This window comes from Balaenoptera borealis (genome assembly GCF_965194805.1).
Source record: "Balaenoptera borealis genome assembly, chromosome: 16".
NCBI lineage: Eukaryota > Metazoa > Chordata > Mammalia > Artiodactyla > Balaenopteridae > Balaenoptera > Balaenoptera borealis.
Window position 1 is genome coordinate 21,164,354 of NC_138872.1, and position 22,601 is coordinate 21,186,954.

Sequence of the window (22,601 nt, forward strand, 5' to 3'; positions counted from 1 at the left end):
TTTATAGGCACCTTTGAATCTAACCGGCCCGCGCCATTGGCCGCGCCGCCCCGCCCCGGCTCTCCCATTGGCTGCCTTGTTGTAACGGCAGTGTCCGGACGCAGTGCACGCCTCTGTGACTCCGCCCCCTGATGTGCTATTGGCTGCCCCGCGGCCCGGCCCGGCCCCGGCCCGCAGCCCTGCTCGGCCCCGTCCCGCAGCCCTGCCCCACCCAGCGCCTCCGCAGAGGCGCAGGACTGCGGCCGAGACCACGTTCTTGCTCCGTGGTTGCTCAGCGGAACTTTATCTTGGCGACTAAGTTCCTGTTCCGAGGTAGCGTTCCTGCTCTGGTCCTGCGGGGAGCCGAGTTCATCAAGATCAGCTAGAGAGCGGATGTCAGGCCTGAGTGGCCGTGGTACCCGGGGCGGTGGGGCAGGCAGGGAGCCCGAACTGAAGCCGGAGAGCCCGACCACAGCCATCCTCGCGCTCCCCCCGCCGGCCGCCCCACAGCGCGGCCCTACAAGGCCCAGGGAGGTCAGGAATGTGAACTGGGAGGAGAGGCTGGGACCTGCTCGAGGCACACTGACCCACTGACTGTGCTTCTCCGGGTCTCTCAGAGCTTGGGTGAGGCCAGCCACTCCCCAGCATTGAAATCATTCCTTCATTCGTTCAAAAATACCGGTCCGTCATAATAGCCACTCCTTTGATTACACTTTCAGGTAGCTTTCTCTTCTCTCCCCTCATCGTTTTCTTTTAAGATTTTTTTTTTTTTGGATGTGGACCATTTTTAAAGTCTTTATTGAATTTGTTACAATATTGCTTCTGTTTTATGTTTTGGCTTTTTGGCCGCCAGGCATGTGGGATATTAGCTCCCCAACCAGGGATCAAACCCGCACCCCCTGCATTGGAAGGCGAAGTCTTAACCACAGGACTGCCAGGGAAGTCCCTCGCCTCCTCGTTTATTTTTGTTTTTTTGTTTTTTTAAATGACCCAAAGAACCAGATGCGGTAGATGTTTTTTTAAACTTTTTAAAAAAATTTATTTATTATTTATTTATTATTTATTTTTGGCTGTGTTGGGTCTTCGTTTCTGTGCGAGGGCTTTCTCTAGTTGCGGTGAGCGGGGGCTACTCTTCATCGTGATGCGCGGGCCTCTCACTATCGCGGCCTCTCTTGTTGCAGAGCACAGGCTCCAGACGCGCAGGCTCAGTAGTTGTGGCTCACGGGCCTAGTTGCCCCGCGGCATGTGGGATCTTCCACAGGGCTCGAACCCGTGTCCCCTGCATTGGCAGGCAGATTCTCAACCACTGCGCCACCAGGGAAGCCCGCCTCCTCGTTTTTTGCCTGGCAAAACCCCAAACCTGGTTAAACCCCACTCTCCACCTACTTTCCTCCTGCACCCAGGCCGCCATACAGTGCAGGGGAAAAGAAAGACACAATCACGCCCACCAGTTGTGCCTGAAATTCATGGTCTCAAGTGGGCCCTTAAGGTTGCCTGCTAGCCTCTATTGCCCTACTTCTCTCTACCTTTTCCTCTCTCATTCTTACTCTTAGAGTTTGCTTTCTATTTCACTGAGAAAATAATAGCAGTCAGAGAAGATAGTTTCACATGCTCCCACCACATCTTCCTACCTGTCTGCATCTCTGCCCACATACTGGGCCTTCCGTTGCTATGGGTGAACTGTGTGTGAGCCTATCTAACGCCAGTCTTTCCATTTGGGCAGTAGTTGCCAATCCCCCTACTACTAACCTATGTCTCTCCAGCAATTCCCTCCTCTTTCCTGGATCATCAATTTCCCTGCTTTACTGGTTCATTCCTATCAGCATACAAACATGCTGTAATATTTTTCATCCTGCAAACAACACTCTCATGACCCTACATCCCTCTAGAGCTTCCTCCCCATTTCTGTCACTTTTATAGCATAAAGCCTCAAACAAGTTGTCTATACTTGCCATCTCCAGCCTTCCTCCCATTCTGTCTTGAATCCTGTCCAATCAGGCTGATTCCTACACTGGCCAACCAAAACCTCTTGTCAAGATCATCGTGAGGGACCTCCCTGGCAGTCCAGTGGTTAAGACTTTGCCTTCCAATGCAGGGGTTGCAGGTTTGATCCCTGGTCGGGGAGCTAGGAACCCACATGCCTCGTGGCCAAAAAACCAAAACATAAAAAACAGAAGCAGTATTATAACAAGTTCAATAAAGACTTTAAAAATGGTCCACATCAAAAAAAAAAATCTTAAAAAAATAAAAATATTGTCATGAACTCCACGGTGTTAAATCTAATAGCCAATTTTCAGGCCTCATTTTCTTTGTGTAAATGAGAAGACATATATACAACTGTAAACTGCTTCGTAAACGTGGGACGTTACCATTATCATGTATCAATATACTTTTTTAAAATAAATTTATTTATTTTATTTATTTTATTTTTGGCTGCGTTGGGTCTTCGTTGCTGCGCGTGGGCTTTCTCTAGTTGCGGTGAGTAGGGGCTACTCTTTGTCGCGGTGCGCGGGCTTCTCATTGCAGTGGCTTCTCTTGTTGCAGAGCACAGGCTGTGGGCACACGGGCTTCAGTAGTTGTGGCATGTGGGCTCCGTAGTTGTGGCTCGCGGGCTCTAGAGCACAGGCTCAGTAGTTGTGGCGCATGGGCTTAGTTGCTCCGTGGCGTGTGGGATCTTCGTGGACCAGGGCTCGAACCTGTGTCCCCTGCATTGGCAGGCGGATTCTTAAGCACCGCGCCACCAGGGAAGTCCTCAATATACTTTTTTAAATGGATGAATGTCCCCTGCTACAAAGATACTTCTGTTCTTCCCCTCTCTCCCCATACTCAGCCTGTTTATGAAATTTTTCAAGCCCAAGTGTGGAGATTTCTGTGTGTCCCTGCTCTGGCAGCCAGCATCCAGAAGGGTCCGAGACAGCATCCTTTTTCATCCTCTTCCAAGACACCAACAAACTTCTGTATGTGATGAAAACAATGACCACTGCCTGGGGCTGTGCAACCATAGAGTTTGTCAATCTCCCTATTGCTTAAGGTCAGAAGTGAGAATAACCACGGTCTCACCTGCTGAATTGTTGTAATAATGTGAAGTAGTATGTAGTATTTTACTTCCCCACTATAAACTGTATGAGGAGAAGGACTGGGGTGGAGTGGGGAGAAGAGGATAGGACAGGTCAGTGCACTCCAAGAAGAGAACAGAAGAGAAGGGCAGCCCTGTTACATATAAATGTGTCATCAGACAACCATTTGAAAGTGTGGGGGAAAATGTTATATGAGCTATTATAGGGCTCCATGTTAATTTCAAAAGAAGCATTTGACAGAGTGAAGCTCATTTTCAACCACCCTTCTTTTCTTGATTTCACCAGGTTTCACCTTCTTGCAGTCTAGAAAGATACCTCTCTGTATCTGAGCCCTCAGAGCTCCCTCTGATTCAGGGGCCAACTGGGAGAGCCCTCTGTGGTGGGATCAGGGACCTGGAACCCTCCCCTGCCCTTTATCCCGGGCACTACCGTTTTATGAATTCAAATCATTAGGGTTCAAGCAAGCTCATAGCAATGACCACAGCCACACTAAACAGGTGTTATTAAAAGGAATTTAATCATCTTAATTAAAAACTCTTAACAGCGAATTCTGTCACAGGCCTTGGCAGCTGGAAGCAACTCCAGGGGTGCGCCCCTCTGGGATGTGGTCGAGCCACAGTCTTGAACACGGGGCTCACCACTGCCGCATGGCGTGGTGCTACCTGGAAATTACTTCAATACAATATCAAAGATCCACGAGGATTTTTTTTAAAAAAAGTTTTAAATATATTAGACTCTCTTGATTGCCATTTTTACACAAAGCTGCTGATACAGTATACAGAGTTTTAACTTTTTTTTTTTCACATAAAATACATTTTTCTTAAATGTTCTCTGTACATCAGTGGCTTCTGGTCTGGTGAATTATTGCGGAGGGCTGTGGGTCTGCAGACTTTTCCTGGTTGCACAGAGCCAGGCCCCGCACTGTGGCACTTGCAATGCCCATGGGAAGCAGGCCCTCCGGCCAACCGGCTAACAAGAGACTGTCAAGGAAAGCTTCTAGCAGAGGCGGTCACTTCTGCGGAGTCACCCACTGACCACATGACTCTTTGCTCTTATGTGCCCTGGGGGAGGGGAGGCTGTCCCCAGGCCACAATAGCAAGAGTTAAATACAGTCCTTCTGGGCATCCTGTAAGGAGCGCCCTTCTGGAAAGTGTCCCAGTATTCTGCTCTGGGAAAGCAAGTGGGAGGGAGAACTCAAGATCAAAAGATATCTGACACCAACAACCAAAATGGTCTCATGTTATTACAAGGCCAGCAAACTGGTGGGTAGGACAGGGGACACAGCTTTGTTAACTTTTCTAAGCCTATTGAAATTGATCAAACAGTACAGAGCAGTTTCACCAATGCTGCATATTTGATGGAGAATTACATCCTGAAGTCTTCAGAAGACCTGGGCTTAGGGTGCACTCAACTTCCTGGAGCTACTCTCAGGCCAGAAACTCACTCTCTGGTGATAGCCACCAATTTTCAGTTGTTTGGGGCATAAGGTGGGAGCAAGGGCCAGAGCTCACAGGGAGCCATGTGGCACATGCTTTAGAAGTAGCCTCCTTTAATCTGCCAGGAACTGCCACCAGACCTGGGTCTAAGCAGGAGCTGGGCATCTGGTCGACCTTGCCAGCTTTCTCCCTGCTCCTTGATCCACACCTGCCAGGAATAGAGGCAGACTCCTGAGGAAAGTTTTCGATATTAAAGGAGAAGCTCCTTTTCCTCCCAATATCCATTGGTGGGGCAGGAGGACTAGGTAATAAATGAGCAAAAATGAGGAAGAGATGATGAGCTTAAGAACCTGAGATGCGTTTGGCAACAAATTCCAGACTCCTTGTTCTTCTAGACACTGACTTCAAACTGGTATTATACAGTGGCTGAAAGATGCTGGCCTAAAGGCAGTTATCCTTGAAAGTCCCAGGTGGACTTGGGATGGTATCTGCCTGGAACCCAAGATCCAGCATCTCCATTTAGGGGCATCCCGGGGTGGCGATGTCAGCAGCTTCCCAGCTAAAGGAATTCATACTCTAGGGATTCTAGGAGCGGAAAAGCAAAGGGTTGCTGGACTAGGACGCAGCCTTTCTGTCTCAGGTGAATTGAATGGGGCTGCTGGTGCTCATGGTCCTCAAAGGATGGAAATGCAAAGAGCGATCTCCTCACTCCCTCATTCCTCCTTCATCCCCGGAACCTAATATAGTGCCTGGTGAGTCACAGCTACTCAATAAACTACATGAGTGAATAAATGAACGACCTTGGCCCCAGCTTGTCCCTCGACACCGAGGAGACCCACAGGGAAAGTTCCCGCGGGTACTTGAAGGGAATGGTTTAATCCCTGACTGAAAACATGAGCTAAAGCCCAAGAGTCTGCAGTTGGCTCCTGTTAGGGGACCAGCTGGGATCCCCAGCCTTCTGGGTGGGAGAGGAATGGCCCAGGAGGCAGGAAGCAAAGGAGGAAGGAGGGAATAGCCAGAAGGGCTCAGAGCGGGCAATAAATACCTTCAGTCTCTGGCCCCTGAGCAAACAGATCTGAAAACTTAACACAGCTCTCTCCTAGGAGCGTGTGTCTTCTCTCAGCACCTCCCAGCTCGCAGCTCAAGTCGGCTCAAGAGGAATTTCAGTGTCAGTCTGATCTGAACACTATTTTAAAGCCTAAAAGGTATGTGTGTTTTGAATCATCCCTGCCCTGCTCCAGCCATAGGATGAGATGATGGAGAGTCAGCCCCAGACCCCAGGGATGTGGCAGGCGTCACGCACACGACCTGCCTTTCCACCCTGGCCTGGATCTGTCCTGGAGCTGGGGTGGGAGTGGCCTGGTGCTGTTACTCTCCCTGCATCCAGGAGCACTGTCCTCTGACCCAGCTGCCCTGCTCCTGGTAAAGCATCAGCAAGGCCCTTGGGATCCAGCTCTGCCTCTGGGCTATGGGAGCCGTGGCGGCCACAGTGGAGGACTGGGACAGACAGGCGACCTCATTACTAGGACTGTGGCACAAGGGGGCTCCTCCAGCCCCAGCCTCTGGCCCAGAGTCTCTTGGTGAGAATTTCTCATAAGCTCAGAAAGAAAAGGGTTAAAGGAAACCCAGATTTGTCCCCCAAATTCCAGAATCTGGACCTCAGGGGCCCCTTCAGAGCTCTAAAGAGGTAGTTTGGGACAAGTAAAGGGTGCACAGAGCAGGAAACCAACCTGCAGTTAGTTAGTTATACCAGAAGGTTTTGGCTGAGCCCGTGGACAGCGCCCAACTCATGCGCAACAGTTTCAAAGGGGCTCATGAGAGAATGCAGTGGAGAGATGGCAGGCAGCCTGTCCCTCCCCAGCATCGGAAAGATTGGGGCTATGAAATAGTAGAGCTGGGGCAAGACCCAGCTACAGCCCCACCACCGCTCTCCTGAATGCAGTGCAGGGTGTTGGACCATGTGCACCTTGGATTTTCAGCCTTGGGCTGTCACCATTCTGGCAGGAGCAGGATGGGAGCCCCCGAGCCAGACGGGAACTCACAAGGGCCAACTGGCAAACCCGTCTCACCAAGCATTCCAGAAAAAGCAAAGCTGGGCTGGGAGTACTGAGCATTCACTCTGGGAGAGGCAGGGGCCCCAGCAGCACCCCCACTGCTCACTCTGATGGCTTAGTCTGAGGAGGGCCGGCTGAGACAGGCTGGACTGAAATCAGCCGAATATTCACAAAGGTTGGCCAGGGCGCTGGGCTCTGTCATGGTTACCAGAGACGTCTGCAGAAATTAACAGCATGAACTCGCCTCTCTTCCTGGAAAAGCCCTTCCAACTGAAGTTTCTCGCTTAGCTTCATTTGTCCAACACCAGTCAGTAAAACCTAGTGATCTTGATACTGTTCAGGAAAGAAAGCTAATTCAGTGGACCCCCTTTCCGAACCTGGAGCTTTGTAGCCTAAAAGAATTCTTTTATCAAATGCACTTTTGGAAATGCTACCTTTGTTCTCTCTCCCCTCCATTTTTTTGATGCTTCCATCCAAGAGCAAAATATGATCTGGATTATTCCAGGATTGGAATAGCCGGGTTTTCCATCTCGGCCCCTGGGCACTCACACAGCTGGCATTTGGCACAAGCAAGGCTGTGGGGAGCAGGCCTACGCCCATCTCATCCACGCCATGTGGGTGCATAGCTCCCTCTGGACACAGAGAGGACCTCCTGCTCCTGCCGGATGTGGATGACGATACAAAACCCTGGTAGGGCTCTGGGCAGGATGACAGGTATCAGCTTAGCAGGCCTCCTCCCCTGCTAAAGCCATGTTGGCAGTGGCGACAAAACTCTTGAGTCTTAACTTCAATCCTCTTGGGAAGAGCCCACAAATTCTCAGTCCCACCTGCTTCCCATGAGCCCAGCTGTGTCATCCCTACACATGTTGATTGTGTGTGCGTGTGTGTGTGTATTGATATGTCACATGTGAGTACTGGTCCAGAGAAGCCTTTACCAACAACAGAACTGGAATCCCAGCCCGCCCTCCCGAAATCTGACAGCAGGATGAGTCAGGAAGCCACTATGGGCCTTGTTTTTTGATGGCAGACAATGCGGCAAGAAGCAGAACGGTGGGAAGTGGTGGTGCTATGGGCAGCTGGCTGAGAGGTGAGGTTAGCCTTCCTCTGGAAAGCAGAGCCCACCTCCCCCCAGCTGCCCTCTGAAGCCTCCCCAGCCAGGGCTGCTGGGCTGGCCTGGATTCCAGGGACCCTCTCCCCAAAGCATCCCTCTCCTCCATCCCTCAGGGTCTAGGAGATGCGGCAGCAGCCATGGACCTTCTCCTCCATCTCCTCCATGGGGGCCTTGAACTTCAAGAGTGGGGGGTCTCCACTGGTGACTGTGTAATACACCGAGGTCCCATTGCTGCTGTACGGGGAAGTTCTGCCTCCGATCAAGGGGGCCTTGCCTTCGCTGCTGCCCTCACCCGTCCTGGCCATGCCGCTACCCAGATGGGTGCTCAGGAAGGGGTGGCTGAGCAGCTTGGCTGCGGCCCGCTGCCGCTTCAGCTCCAGAAGCGTCTGGGGGCTCTGTTCCTTGTAGCCACTCCAGGGCGGGGTGGCATCGGCCATGCCAGGGTTGCCATAGGCCATGTTGTAGTCCGGCACCTCATGCACTTTCCAGACGTCCCCGTTGGACAGCGCATACTGGTAGGTGCTGACCGGAGCCCGGAGACCGTTCTCAACAGGCACGTCCATTTCACTTCGTGGGATCTTGGTAGGAAACTCGGAGAGCAGCACGGGCTTCTCCAGCCTGGGGTTCTTGAGGGTGAGAAGGACAACGTTACCAGCTGGCTGGAAGATCTGAACCCATACCCCACTTGTGCCTCTGCTGAAAGCATGATTGTTTGGGCCTGTCCTCATCCATTTTCCCTACCTGGGTAATAAGACCTCTATTTTCCTTTGGGGAACTCACCAATCTATGGGTTTTGATAGAGTTGACCAACTCCCATCTTTGCTCCCAGCCAAAGACCATGACCCCAGGCCTGGCCAATCAATAAACTCACTACAGGAATTGGTTCAGAGGTGGGTTCCCAGTTACATAAACCAATGCATCTCTTTTTTGTATAAGTCGATTTTAGTTGGGTTTTTGGTCACTTGTAATCCTTCCTCTTATCCCCTGGTAGATCTCCACTACAAATGGAAGAGGCTCTTACCCAGAGATCTTTTATACCCAGAAATCTCTGGGTAATAAGAGCTTTAAAAGTAGCTGCAGCCTAGAAACTATGACTAAAAGGTAGATTCATCTGACAGTGACAAAAATATAAAGCATAGCAAAAATCACAAAGTCAAAAGACACATGAAAAACTAGAAATATATTTACAACCTATAAGAGAGAAAAGGGACTAATTTCCAAATGTATAAAGAGCTCTTAAAAGTCCATTTGAAAATGCCCAACTACCCAACAGAAAACACAGGCAAAGGACATTAATATGCAGATCACAGCAAAATGTAGATCTATATAGCATATAAATATAGGAAAAATATTCAATCTCACAAATAGTTAATGACATAAAAATTTAAACAACAAAATATCATTTTTACCCAGCACATTGACAAATTTAAAAAATATATTTATTTATTTATTTATTTATTTATTATTTATTTTTGGCTGCGTTGGGTCTTAGTTGCAGTATGCGGGCTCAGTAGTTGTGGCGTGCGGGCTTAGTTGCCCGGATCCTGACCAGGGATCAAACCTCTGTCCCCTGCATTGGAAGGTGGATTCTTAACCACTGGACCATCATGGAAGTCCCAACAAATTTTTTTTTTTTGGTTGGCGGGGAAGTGCACTGAGTGGCTTGTGGAATCTCAGTTCCCTGACCAGGGATCAAACCCGGGCCTTCGGCAGTGAAAGCGCAGAGTCCTAACCACTGGACTGCCAGAGAATTCCCGACAAATATTTTTAAAGTTTGTTATTATTCAGTGCTTGCAAGGGTGTGCAAAGTACACAGGAGTGTCAACTGCCACAACTTCTTTGGAGGACAATGTCACACCATCCACCAAAAAAAAAATTTTTTTTGTTTTAAGAAAAATATATACTTTGCACAAGCAAGCCCATTTCTAGGACTTTGTTTTACAGATAGATTCCCTCAGGGGAGCATGGAAACCATCATTAGGCAGGTGGGAAATTATGGCAAGTACTTGTATTAGACTGTTCTGGAGCTGGTAGGAAAAAATGAAGGAAGTCTCTATGTGCTGACTTGTGATTCCAAGAATCTGATTTCTTGGAAAGATCTCCAAGAAATATATAATTAGATTAAAATATGGTAAGGAGAGGGACGCTTCCCATAGAAAGTTTCCATTTATGTGTGTGTTTCTTCTGTTTATTCAGTGGCTTCTTCTGAACTATGCAGGCAAACTGATGACATACGCGGGATGGGGGGATGCAGATTCTTGATGGTCTAAATCAGTGCTTCTCATACTTTCATGTGCATATGAGTCACCTGGGGCTTTTGTTAAAATGTATATTCTGATTCACTAGGTCTGGGTTGGGACCCAAATTTCCACATTTCTAACAAGTTCCTGCAAATAATTTGAGTAGCAGGGATGGAAGACACTCGTTCTCAGCCTTGAGTGCATATTGGAATCATCTCGGAGATTTTAAACACTTATACAATGCCGATCTGAAAAGCAACATACTGTGTGATTCAATCAACATACTGTATGATTTTGGAAAAGGCAAAACTTTGGAGACGGTAAAAAGATCAGTGATTGCCTGGGGTTGGGAAGGGATGAATAGGGACCATCAGGGATTTTTAGGGCAATGAAAATATTCTGTATGACACTTTAATAATGGACACATGACATTATATATTTGTTAAAATCCATAGAACGTACAACCAGAAAAGTGAACCCTAATGGAAACTATGGACTTTAGTTAATATAATGTATCAATACTGGCTCATCAATGATAACGTGTATACTACACTAAAGCAAGAGGTTAATAATAGTGGAAACAGGGGGGCATGATAACGAGGGTATCTTGGAACTGTCTGTACTTCCCACTTATTTTTCTTATTTTTTTTTTGGCTGCATCGCAGCGTGTGGGATCTTAGTTACCCGACCAGGAATCAAACCCATACCCCTGCAGTGGAAGCGTGGAGTCTTAACCATTGGACCACCAAGGAAGTCCCCCCCACTTATTTTTCTGTAAATCTAAAACTACTCAAAAAATAAATAAATACATAAAGTCCATTCATTAAATGGATAAATAGGGACTTCCCTGGTGGCGCAGTGGTTAAGAATCCGCCTGCCAATGCAGGGGACAAGCGTTCAATCTCTGGTTCAGGAAGATCCCACGTGCCAGGGAGCAACTAAGCCCGTGCGCCACAGCTACTGAGCCTGCGCTCTAGAGCCCGCGAGCCACAACTACTGAGCCCACGTGCCACAACTACTGAAGCCCGTGCACTCATGCTCCACAACAAGAGAAGCCACCGCAATGAGAAGCCCGCGCACTGCAGCCAAGAGTAGCCCCCGCTTGCCGCAACTAGAGAAAGCCTGCGCGCAACAATGAAGACCCAATGCAACCAAAGATAAATAGATTAATTAATTAATTAATTAATTAATACAATGCCTGAGTCCCAAGCCTGGAGATTCTGATTTAATCAGTTGGGACTGCAGCCTGGACATCAGGTTTTTAAAAAACAAATACAAAACACCACCCCAAGGTGATTTTCTTGTACAGTTAAGATTGTGAACCACTGGTTGAAGAGACGGGGTTGTCTTATCACTGCTGTGCCTGCTATCAGTGAATCAGCTCTGCCAAAACTATGTACCCAAGCCAGCCCTGGGGGTTAACAGCACAGAGCCTTGGCAGCAACCTGACTTGGGAGTCAGGCTGAGAAAATACACCCTTAGATCAGTGGTTCTCAAATTCGTGCATGCATCATAATCCTCTGGAGGGCTGGTTAAAACACAGAGTGCTGGGCCCCAGCCCCAGGGATTATGATTTGGTACATCTGGGGTGGGGCCTGAGAATGTGCATTTCTAACAAGTTCCCAGGTGACACTGACACTGCTGGTCCAGGGACCACACTTTGAGAATCCCTACCTTATAGACTATCACGTCCTTGACAGCACCTAAGACCTTGAAAGGTAGTAGGAACAAAAAAGGAAGGAGCTTTGAGCTTTGTAGCTGTATCCTGTGATCTCCTTGTTCCCTCTGGGGCTGGGACAGGGACCCTGGACGCTGACAGTTTCCCTGGGACAGGACTTCTGAGCACCTGGGAGAGGACTGCCTGCTTCTGGCTATGCCATCTCTGTACCCTCTCTTCTCCTCCCCGGTCTGAAACCCCAGCCCCTGAGGCCAAGTGGCCCATCTAATTGCCTTCACTCAACCCCAGACAAACCGGAGCCTTGATGAGGAATCCCCAGAAATTAACAACAACAACAAACTCAGGCTTAACTCAGGCTGGTCTCCAGCATCCATATCCCCCCACCTTATTCCCTACAGGGCTAATGGTTAATGAAACTCTACATCAATGAGCACTTCTGAGAGAATCCTGGGGCCTGTGAGATCTAAATAAACACAAGGAAAGAAGCAGGTGTGGAGAAGGAGGGGCGGTTGCTTCCCTGAGGGTTTCTTTAAGAATCTCAGTCTCTCCTATGAATCAATAAGGAAAAGATAAACAACCCATCAAAAAAGGGCTAAAGAACAGATGAAGCACAAAGTGATAACCAGTTGGCCAATAAGCACAAGAAAAGGTTCAACATCATCCACCATCAGGGAAAAACAAACTAAAAATTTGAGCTACACAGCAACCCCACCAGGATGGCTCACACGAAAAGAACTAACTATACCAACAGTAGGCAAGAAAGGCGCATTCACTGCTGAAGGGAGAGCAGACAGGTACAACTGCTCTGGAAAACTGCTTGGCAGGATCTATGAAAGGTACATATAGCCTACTCCGTGACTCATACCGCATTCCTGGGTAAATACCCTACAGAAAACAGTGCTTGTGTCCACCAAAAGACACATACAAGGATGTTTGAAGCAGCTTTATTCAAAATAGCCCTAGCTGGAAACAACCCAAATGTCCACCAACGGACGAATGGGCACATAAATTGTAGAATATGTAAATAACAGAATTTACGGAGCAATGAAAAAGAATGAACTGCTGCTGAATGCCACCACGCGGAGGAATCTCGGAGACACAAAAAAACCAAACACAAAGGACCATAGACTGCCTGGGTCCATTCATATGCAGATGCAGCTGCAAAACTAATCTTTAGTGCTCCAAGTTAAATAGTGGCTACCTTTGGGGTGGGAGAAGTCCTTGGAAAAGGGAACATGGGAGCCTTCTGGGATGACAAAAATGCTCTATACTTTCATCGGAAGGTATGCGTTTGTAAGTTTATTGGAAAATTCATTTAAGATTTGTGTACTTTACACAAGTTACACATCAATCACAAAGAAAAAATAATTAAAGCATAGCTGGGAGGCATTTGAAATGTGATTCGATTTTGATCTACAACTCTTTTCTCTCCCAACCCCCAAGCTTAGGGAAGAGGGAAGACAAAAGCTCCACGTGTGCCGGCTCCATCCCAGCCAGTGCTTTGATGGGGATTCTCTTGAGTAGGTGCCTTCTCTCCAGCTGGCAAGACAAGCCCTCATGTGACCTCCCTGTTCACGCAGGGAAGCAGGGTCCCACTGAGACGTTTTGCATCCCTCCAAAGCAACACTTGCTAGAAATGTTTTCAGCCGCTCATCGTGTAATGGAAGAACCACAAAGGCAGACCCCTACTGGTATGGTCACCCTCTTCCTTCTTGTCCCCAGCAATTCTGCTCTGGTCCCAAACCTGCTCACTCCTCTCAGCAAGGCTGCAGCCATGCATGGACCTGAGTGTATCGGTACTGAGTCGAATAGTGTCCCCTCAAAACTCATACCCACCCCACATCTCTGAGTGTAACCTTATTTGGAAGTAGGGTCTTTGCAGGTGTAATCAGTTAAATTAAGATGCGGTCACATTGGATGAGACCTAGAGGGGTGGGATAGGGAGGGTGGGAGGGAGACGCAAGAGGGAGGAGATATGGGGATATATGTATACGTATAGCTGATTCACTTTGTTATACAGCAGAAACTAACACAACATTGTAAAGCAATTATACTCCAATAAAGATGTTAGGGGGAAAAAAAAAAAAAAGATGAGGTCATACTGGATGAGGGTGGGCCCTAATCCAATGACTGGTATCTTTCTAAGAGAAAACAGAGATACCCACACATATACAAGGAAGGCCGTGTGAAGACAGAGGCAGTGACTGGAGGCCTGCTAGCAAAAAGCCAAGGAATGCCTGAGCCGTCAAAAGCTAGGAGAGAGGCATGGAACAGATTTCCCTTCTGAGACCCCAGAAGGAGCCAACCCTGTTGACACCTTTATTTTTAGACTTCTGGCCTCCAGAACTGGGAGAGAATACATTTCTGTTGCTTCAAGCCACCAAGTTTGCAATAGTTCGTTACAGCAGTTCTCAGAAACTAATACAGCATCCTCTTAGGAAAGTGGTTTAATGCCCAGACCATTGGCTCCTCCTGGAGCCGGCTTCCTAGACGTCCTGCCAGCCCCTTACTATTTTTCAAAAATTTTCTTCCAACCTGATGTCTCAACACAATTCTCAACATCTTGTTATATTTCCCCCGAAGAAGTTGTAGTGCCCTCTCTCCCAGGGTGGCTGCCTTACTAAATCTCTCTTCTGGGAAGCCCAGAACTAAATCTCTCTTCTGCTGGAGCCCAAGCAGGCACATGGTGATCCCTCACTCCCTGGCAATTATGAGTCCCTACTGTGTGCAAGTCTCCCAGCTCTGACACGAACACACCCTACGCTTGCACCATTAACCACGGTAGCTGCCCACATCAGACAGGATCCAGCTGGTTTAAGGGCACTGGCCAGCTGACCTCCCTCTGAAGGCTCTGAGATGAAGAAGCAACACCAGGCTGGGGCCCTGTCCCCCTCCCATGGCAGTGACCAAGACGGGGGCCGGGCAAGAGGCAGGCACTCACCGGGTCCTTATTCTCTTGGTCTGTCCTGGTCTCCCTGATGTCCCCATTGTAGGTGGAGGTCCGCTGATCCTCGGCTGCGCTCCTCTGCTGCCATAGTATGGCCTCTCCCTCATACTCCTTCCTGTACAGGTTGGTTCTGTCCGACAGGCTGGCTCGACGCACCACCTTCCTAAGGGGAGTTGGGGGGGGCGATGCTGAGAGGTTGCATCCAGGCGCCATGGGTGGGAGCATCCTCGGGCGCCCCGGCTGCCCTGCCCCTGACTCACCCGCGGCTGCCCGCACTGGACGTCCTCCTGCTCAAGGATGACTTGTGCCTCAACTGCGACTTCATGATCACGTCATGCTTGTGTTTCAGCTCCAACAGCAGTACCTTGAACTCTTCCTCTTCACACAGGTCTGAAGGGGCAAAGGAGCCCATGGTGGGGGATAGTGCAGGGGGCTGTGGCCCCTGAGGGCCCTCCAGACCAGAGGAGCTGCCACGCCAACCCACTGAAAACTCCCAGCATCTTTTGGGACATGGGAGGAGGGGAGAAAACAGTGCCAGCCTTATTTCCTGGGCTACGACTCAATCCTTAGAGGAGTGTAAGAAGAGGAAACCCATGTCCCATGTACAGTCCCAATTCCCAGTTATGACTGAAGGATTCAGACACCTCTGACAGCTTCCAAGAGGAGTCATTAATTCTCCACAAAAAGTATCAAGAGAAACAAGCAGGTACTCCATGTAGCCCAAGCAAGAACTTATGAAAAGATACTGAAATCATACATCCCTACCCACTCAATCCACTTCATCCTTTAATTCAGCCATCTACCTATTCACTGAACCAGTCATCCATCCATAGACTCATCCTCTACCCACCCATCCTCTTATTCATTCATACATACATTCATCCACTTATCCATCCATCCATCCATCCATCCCTCAATCTACCACCCATTAATTCATTCATTCATCCAACTATCCATCCACACACCAACCCACCATCTATCCAACCATATATTTAACCATTTATCCTCTATTCATCAAAAAATCAATGGATGCTTATGTATGCACCAAGTGTTGTCCTGAACTTACCTATTGGCATCTCATCCATGGACGTCCTAGCACTGAGACTGGCCCCATGGGACACCAATAGCTCTGCCATCTGCATCTGAAACACAGGAAGAAGCCCAGGTTCCCCCCTGCCCAGGGCTCAGAAAGCCTAGGCGGTGGAAAGAGTGTTCAAAGCTTCTTAGGATGTGATCCAAAGAATGGTGGGGCAAAGTTGACTCCCAGGGAAGGCTCTGCCCCCTAAAGCCAGGAATCCCAGCAAATGCAATGGCTTGACACCTCCTCCAGCATGTCTGGGCCATACCAAGGGACAGAAGAAGGAGTCAGCTATAACTCCAGAGCTGTCAGGTGTTTAAAGAGGAATGGTGAAAGTCACACAGATTTCTATCTGGGAAACAAATGGAGAAACTATTCAAGGCAGAAATGTGGGGAATTTTCTAGCAAATTGGATTGTCGTCTTGTTAGGAAACAACTCGTCAATCATTTTTGCAAACTCCCTAGGTCTTTTCATATCCCACATACTAGCCGTAGCCAACACCCTAAGTGGGTCTTGTGTTCTTTTGAACCAACTTCCAGCCCAAAGGACAGCAGGTTGACCCTGTGCTGGCCTCCTTCACAGCCCTGTGGGTGACAACTACCTGTCCCCAGAAGGCGGCCGCGTGTAGGGGTTCCCAGCCATCCCAGTCCTTCACATCCACGCGCACCCCGTGGTCCAGGAGGAGCTCGGCTGCCCGCAGGTATCCATTGGCTCCAGCTATGTGCAGCTGAAGGAGAGGAAAGACGTGAGCATTCCCCATGGGGCTGGTCCCTCATTTGGAGGCAGGAGAGCCCGTTCCCTGACCCAAGTCCCAGATCATACTTGGGGCCAGCAGAATGGAATAGAATGAGGTGGAAATACCAGCCACAGAGCATTAGTAAGTCTGCAACATGGAACTAGAAGGTAAGGCAGACAGGCGAGCCTTTCTCCCCTGTCTTCAAGCCCTATAGTTAAGGCAACAGCATTTACTGAGTCCCTACTCTGCATTGAGCCCTGTAGAAGGGGTCTCAGAGGTCCAATAGGGTGGTTTTAAAGTATGTCTACAAATTCTTTGACACATCTCTCTTTAAAAGATGAAGCTTAGGGAATTCCCTGTGGTCCAGTGGTTAGGACTCTGCGCTTTCACTGCCAAGGGCCTGGGTTCAATCCCTGGTCGGGGAACTAATAAGATCCCTCAAGCCATGCAGTGCAGCCAAAAATAAAATTTTAAAAATTAAAAAAAAAAAAAGATGAAGCTTAATGCCTCCCTTCTTGAATGTGGGCCAGAACAAGTGACTCACTTCTAACAAATAGGATGTGGTGAAGTGGTGGTGTGTGATTTCTGAGGTTATAAAAGTCATTGCTGCTTCCACCTTAGGCTCTCTTGCATCAGTCACTCTAGAGGGAGGCAGCCATCATGTTGTGAGGACCCTTAAGCAGCCCTAAGGAGAGAGCCTAAGAGATGAGAAACTGAGGCCTTCTGACGACAGCCAATGCTAACTTGCAGCCATGTGAGTGCACCATTTTGGAAGTGAGTCCTCCAGCCCTGGTCAAGCCTTCAGATGACTGCAGCCCTGGTTGACATCTTGACTGTAACCTCATGAGAGACTCCATGCCAGGGCCACCCAGCTAAGCTGCTCCCAATTCCCTGACCTACAGAAACGATGTGAGATAATAAATATTTATTGTTGTTTTGAGATGCTACATGTTGTGTTAGTATGTTATGCAGCAATAGATACCCAATACATCCAATAAGGGAAAGCTCATGTTGAGGCCCCATCTCTCCTACCTGGCACCATTTAAGGTCTCTGGTGATAGATACCACCTTGCAGACCTCAGTTGTCCTCTTGCCCAATCTCCCAGAAAACACATAAAGTACTTAGCACATAACAAACCCTCAGTAAGTGATGAACATCCTTAGAGAGCCATAAGTGATGACAAGATGCACTGTGGGAATGGATGGAGGAGCGAGAAGGAGATGAGGCAAAGAGAAACCAAATGCCCAGCCAAGGTGGGAGACAGGTGAGAGCCCAAGGAGGCCAGCAGAAGCCAGGCTGGGAGGAAATCAGAGTGCTCTCTGGGGGGGCCAAGGTCTGGGGCAACAGAGCCCCAGCCAGTGGGATGGGGAAAGCATGGCCTTCAGAACAGAGCCCTGATGGCCAGATGCTGCATCATCCTGGGGTCAGGGTGCTGCAAGGTTCTGGCAAATGGAGGTTTTCCTTTATTTTTTAATTTGTAGAAAAAACTCAGGGTGTGATCTGGTAGAGGCACACGTGAAAGTTGGTATCATTATCTGATTTATAAATATCTGCTGCTCGCCAGTGGTTGAGAATGACACACAGCTGGCCAGCCAGACACTACAAGCTGTGGGGTCACATACATGGCTAGGAATAAAAAGGTATGACTGGGAGAGCAATACTGGTGGTTTTTTGTTTTATTAAAGTACAGTTGATTTACAATGCTTCAGATGTACAGCAAAGTCATTCAATTATACATACATATATATATATATATATATATATTCTTTTTCAGATTCTTCTCCATTATAGGTTATTACAAGATATTGAATATAGTTCCCTGTGCTATACAGTAGATCCTTGTTGTTTATCTATTTTATATACAGTAGAGTGATAATGTTAATAATAATAATGTGTTAATCATTAGCATCTATTGAGAGTTTACAGACTCTGTGCTGAGCGCCTACATGCAGAATCTCATTTAGTCCTCCCAACAATGCTTAAGGAAGGTACTATTCATCTCCCCACTCTACTGGGAAGACCTGAGACCTAGTATGTGCCCGGCCCATGTGGGTGAGCCACTATGAGGCTAGCCCAAGCGGAGCAGACCCCTGTATCTAGAGGGCTGAGCCACAGACCCAGAGGAGCTCCAGCTATGGTGGGCAACTCCCTGATACAGCCTGGCCATGATTTCATACAGCATTCATGCAGCAGTGTTCAATCCAACTACCTGACTCTATCCTTGAGTTCTGGGCTGAGCAGGTGATCTGAGCAGGGACCTTGTTCATAGAAAAGGGCATGAGGTACATAAACCTAAAGATAGAACTACCATATGATACAGCAATTCCACTGCTGGGTGTATATCTAAAGAAAATGAAAACACTAATTTGAAAAGATCCATGCACCCCAGTGTTCATAGCAGCATTATTTACAATTGCCAAGATATGGAAGCAACCTAAGTGTCCATCAAAGATGAATGAATAAAGAAGGTGTGGTATACAGAGACAATGGAATATTACTCAGTCATAAAAAAGAATGAAATTCTGCCATTTGCAGCAACGTGGATGGATCTAGAGGGTATTATGCTTAAGTGACATAAGTCAGACAGAGAAAGACAAATATGTTATCACTTATATGTGGAATCTAAAAAATAAAACAAATGAATGTATATAACAAAACAGAAACAGACTCACAGATATAGAGAGGGACAGGGGAGGGGCAAGATGGGGTAGAGGATTGAGAGATACAAACTATTATGTATAAAATAAATAAGCAACAAAGATATATTGTACAATACAGGGAATATTGGCTATTGTTTTCTCAGAACTTTAAATGGAGTATAATCTATAAAAATATTGAATCACTATGTTATACACCCAAAACTAATATAATATTGTAAATCAACTATAAAATAAATAAATAAATAAATAAATAATTTTTAAATAAAAAAAACTTTAATTAAAAAAAAAAAAGAAAAGGGCATGAGGCAGAGGGTAGGGCTCAGGAACAGGTAGGAGAAGCCCAGTTGTCACACCTGGGCCACCAGGTCAGGCCTGAGGGATGGTGAGGGAACTTGGTACTGCTGAGCTCTACCTGGTGAGCTGAAGATTCTGAAAGCCCTGAGTGCTCACGATCACACAGACTACAAGCCTAGGGCAGGGCCCAGCCATGGGCAAGGTTGGGGGTGGTGGGGTGGGCTTCCAAGGCCATGCTCCAATTTTCAGCTTAGAGACTGCAGAAGCAGACCTTCTGCAATACTGAGCTGTATCATGCTATGAAAGCCTATGAAGAAAGATCAAGAAGGTTTCCCAAGTCACTGACACTTGAGCTGAAAGGGTGAGTGGAGCTAACAAGGCAGATTAGAGAGAGAGAAGGTTCCATTGTTCTCCATCTCCAGGGTCTAGTACCGCATGCGGCATAGAGGACGTGGATGGGTTGGCGAACCGATAGATGGATGGGTGAACCAGTGATGAATGGGTGCCTGGGGGTGTCTGGGCTCTGAAGTCAGGGAACCCAGAGGAGAGGCTGTTGCAGCAACATCAGGGACAGCCAACGAGGCAAAGCACTGGGGTGGGAGAGGGGACACTAAGGCAGGGGAATGAACAGGGCAAAGCAAGATGACCTGGGTGAACAGATGAACATGGCACCAGTGCTTAAGCGGGAGACATCACAGGAGGAGGCGGAAATAATGAACTCAGGATGGACACCTGGAGCTTGAGGTAAAGGAGAAACTTAGAGACAGAAGAGGCAAATGGCAGAGCCAAGCCTCCCACCCAGGGCTCCCGACTCCCAGCCCCAGCTTCTCAAAGCGGCTGAGCCCCGCTCTACTAACTTCCCACATTCCAGGGGCACCCCTGGCCCCAAGAGGTGGGGGAGGTCCAAAGCCATGGACAGGCCCCAACTGTATAGGCTTGGCCTCCACCGGCACTGGCCCAGTTCAGTTCTAGCTGGTCTGGGTTCTGGTCCTGACCCCCCAGCCCAATCCAGCCTGGCCCCTCTCCTCACCAGTGTGGCACCCTGGGCATCTATCCAGTCAAGGTCCTGGCCGGCTGCAATCATACAGTGAATGTCCGAAATCATCTGCTGCTCAGGAGCTGCCCGCTTCTCATTGATTTTCTCTTGGGTGATGCCTGCAGTGGGGAAGGGGGGATTGAGTCAGCATTCCCAGGCAGAGAACCCCAGGGGGAGGGGAGGGGGGGCAGATTGGGGAGTCATGGCTCCTGTCCCCCAGGGTCTGCCAGTCAAGGGGGTAGATAGATATGCTCAGAGATCATTTCTCCCAGGCCCAGTGAATACAAACACCACGTGTTGGGCCACAAACAACGTCCATTCCTGCCTGGTACCCAGTTGGCATTGTAGTAATATTGATTACTGTTACACACACAGTTCTTCTACCCCTACCATCCACCTACCTGCCTCCAACTGCTCAAATACCTGGCTCCATCTCATCCTTTAGGTCCAGCCTGGACCACCTCCTCAGCTGGCCTCCCCTGACCACTCTATTTGACCAGGTCTCTGTTAATTTCTTCTATTTTGTCTACAGCTGTGTTTGCAGCACCAGGCACGATGCTCAATGAATCTTTATTACGGCAATGACTGAATTACTGAACATATAACTTTTGAATGGAGAGCTGAATAAATGTGTCCCTCGAGATTGAGGGACACAGAAACACATTTTCAAGCCTGAATCTCTGGCTAAAAATTTAAGTGTTACTAGCAGCTGCTAATGGTATTTAAGGAGAGAGTGATTTGCTCTGAAAAAAAGGTCCATGAGATCAAGCATTCTTGGACAGAATTCAGGGGAGGTCTATAAACTTGAAAGGAGAAAAAGAATGACCTGTTTATTTTCATTAACGTTTAAATGAAATGTAGCATTTCCTTCCATTAGAACGTAGGCCAAATTCACAGTAGAATTGGCAGTGCCTGTGACTTTGTCACCAACAGAAACTGTAGGTATTTTCATATCATGTTATCTTATTGTTTCATGAATCAATAACGTTTCTATTTCACACATTTAAAAATATTTCGGAAGCTCTACTTTAATAGAAGTGGTTTCCTTTATAATCCTATGGCTTTGATAACTGCATTTAAAAATATTATTCTGAGAAGGGTCCATAGATTCACCAGACTGGCACAAAAATTGTTAGGAAGTTCTGCAGGTGAACAAGGAAAGCGCCAGGGCCAGGGAATGGGCAGGCCAAAAGGGCAGTTCCCGCAGCCATCTGGGAAGAAACACAAGCGCAGAGCCTGGGCAGGACCTTGGACTGCAGTCCAGGGTCTGGATTTGAGATTTATTTCTAAAGAGGAGGTCCTTCAGGGGTATGCACTGGGGTGGCGGGTGTGGGCAGATCTCTCTGATTGCTGCATTCATTTCCTCTCTGAAGCTCACTTGTAAGCTGAGAACAGCCCACATCTTGTTTATCTAGGGTCCCTGGCAGCCCGCGTGGTGCCTGGCACAGAGCAGGCAGCCGCGAATGTTCTTGACTTTGTATTATTTTTCCCAAATGGGAATATATCTTTATTGTGAATGTTTCTTGAATTGAAATTGTCACAGCTGACGAAGAGACCCAGCCAGCTGAGGCCACCCGTGTGTGTGGTTGACACAGATGAGAGCAAGGTCCCCCTTGTGCACAGCACGTTTTCCAGGGTTGTTCTGTGTCCGCATCTTGCCCATCACACGGGTAACAACCATCGTGGGACCCCATCCCAGTTCCTGAGCACTGAGCAGGCGGTGGGCACATTGCTAGGTAACTCGTTCACCTGCATTGACGTGAGAGAGCCGCAGCCCCGCACTAAGCCCACTTCACGGCAGGTGGCCCCGCCCTTACCCTGGTACGCCATGCACGTCTCGATGACATCCAGGGTGGGCTCATCCTCGCAGAGGTCATAGGGCATGTTCCCATCAGAGTTGACGGCAAGCAAGTCGGCCCCACTGCAGAGAGAGGGCCAGGGTGAGGGCCAGGTATGTGCGCAGAGGGTTGGTCTGCTGCCTCTACCATCCAGCCTCTCACTCCCACCCCACTATGCACCCCAACATCCACAGCCCGACCGCGATGCAGCCCAGCGAGGATAGCATCTCCAGGATCTCAGGGGCCCCAGGTGGGAAGGGGCCAAAATCCCAGGAGAGCTGTGCCAGCAGACTTCCCCCAGCTTCCCACTCTGTTGAACCAGCAGGCGGGCACTTGGGCACAGATGTCAAATAGAAAATACAACATTAATGGCGGCAGCACTGCTTCCCAGGCATCTGCTTAGAGCCAGGCTTGATCTAAGCCCTTTACACTCAT

At 48.4% G+C, this 22,601-nt stretch overlaps 1 protein-coding gene across 5 annotated transcripts in view; it reads right to left on the reverse strand.

The window, feature by feature from the left end:
- Positions 1–3,554: 3,554 nt before the first annotated feature.
- PPP1R16B (protein phosphatase 1 regulatory subunit 16B) overlaps positions 3,555–22,601 on the reverse strand; it is a 101,866-nt gene continuing 82,819 nt past the window's right edge. For 2 of the 5 annotated variants that reach the window (XM_082361960.1, XM_082361962.1), the window contains exons 5-11: positions 22,146–22,249; positions 20,323–20,447; positions 16,203–16,328; positions 15,589–15,664; positions 14,783–14,912; positions 14,517–14,685; positions 3,555–8,283 (exon numbers count right to left, since the gene is read on the reverse strand). In XM_082361960.1, the coding sequence (XP_082218086.1) occupies positions 7,774–8,283; positions 14,517–14,685; positions 14,783–14,912; positions 15,589–15,664; positions 16,203–16,328; positions 20,323–20,447; positions 22,146–22,249 (1,240 nt within the window). In that variant the 3' untranslated portion in view covers positions 3,555–7,773. Of the gene's footprint in view, positions 8,284–11,571; positions 11,608–14,516; positions 14,686–14,782; positions 14,913–15,588; positions 15,665–16,202; positions 16,329–20,322; positions 20,448–22,145; positions 22,250–22,601 lie in introns of all 5 variants that reach the window. The other 3 variants (XM_082361961.1, XM_082361963.1, XM_082361964.1) reach the window with 3 other exon arrangements.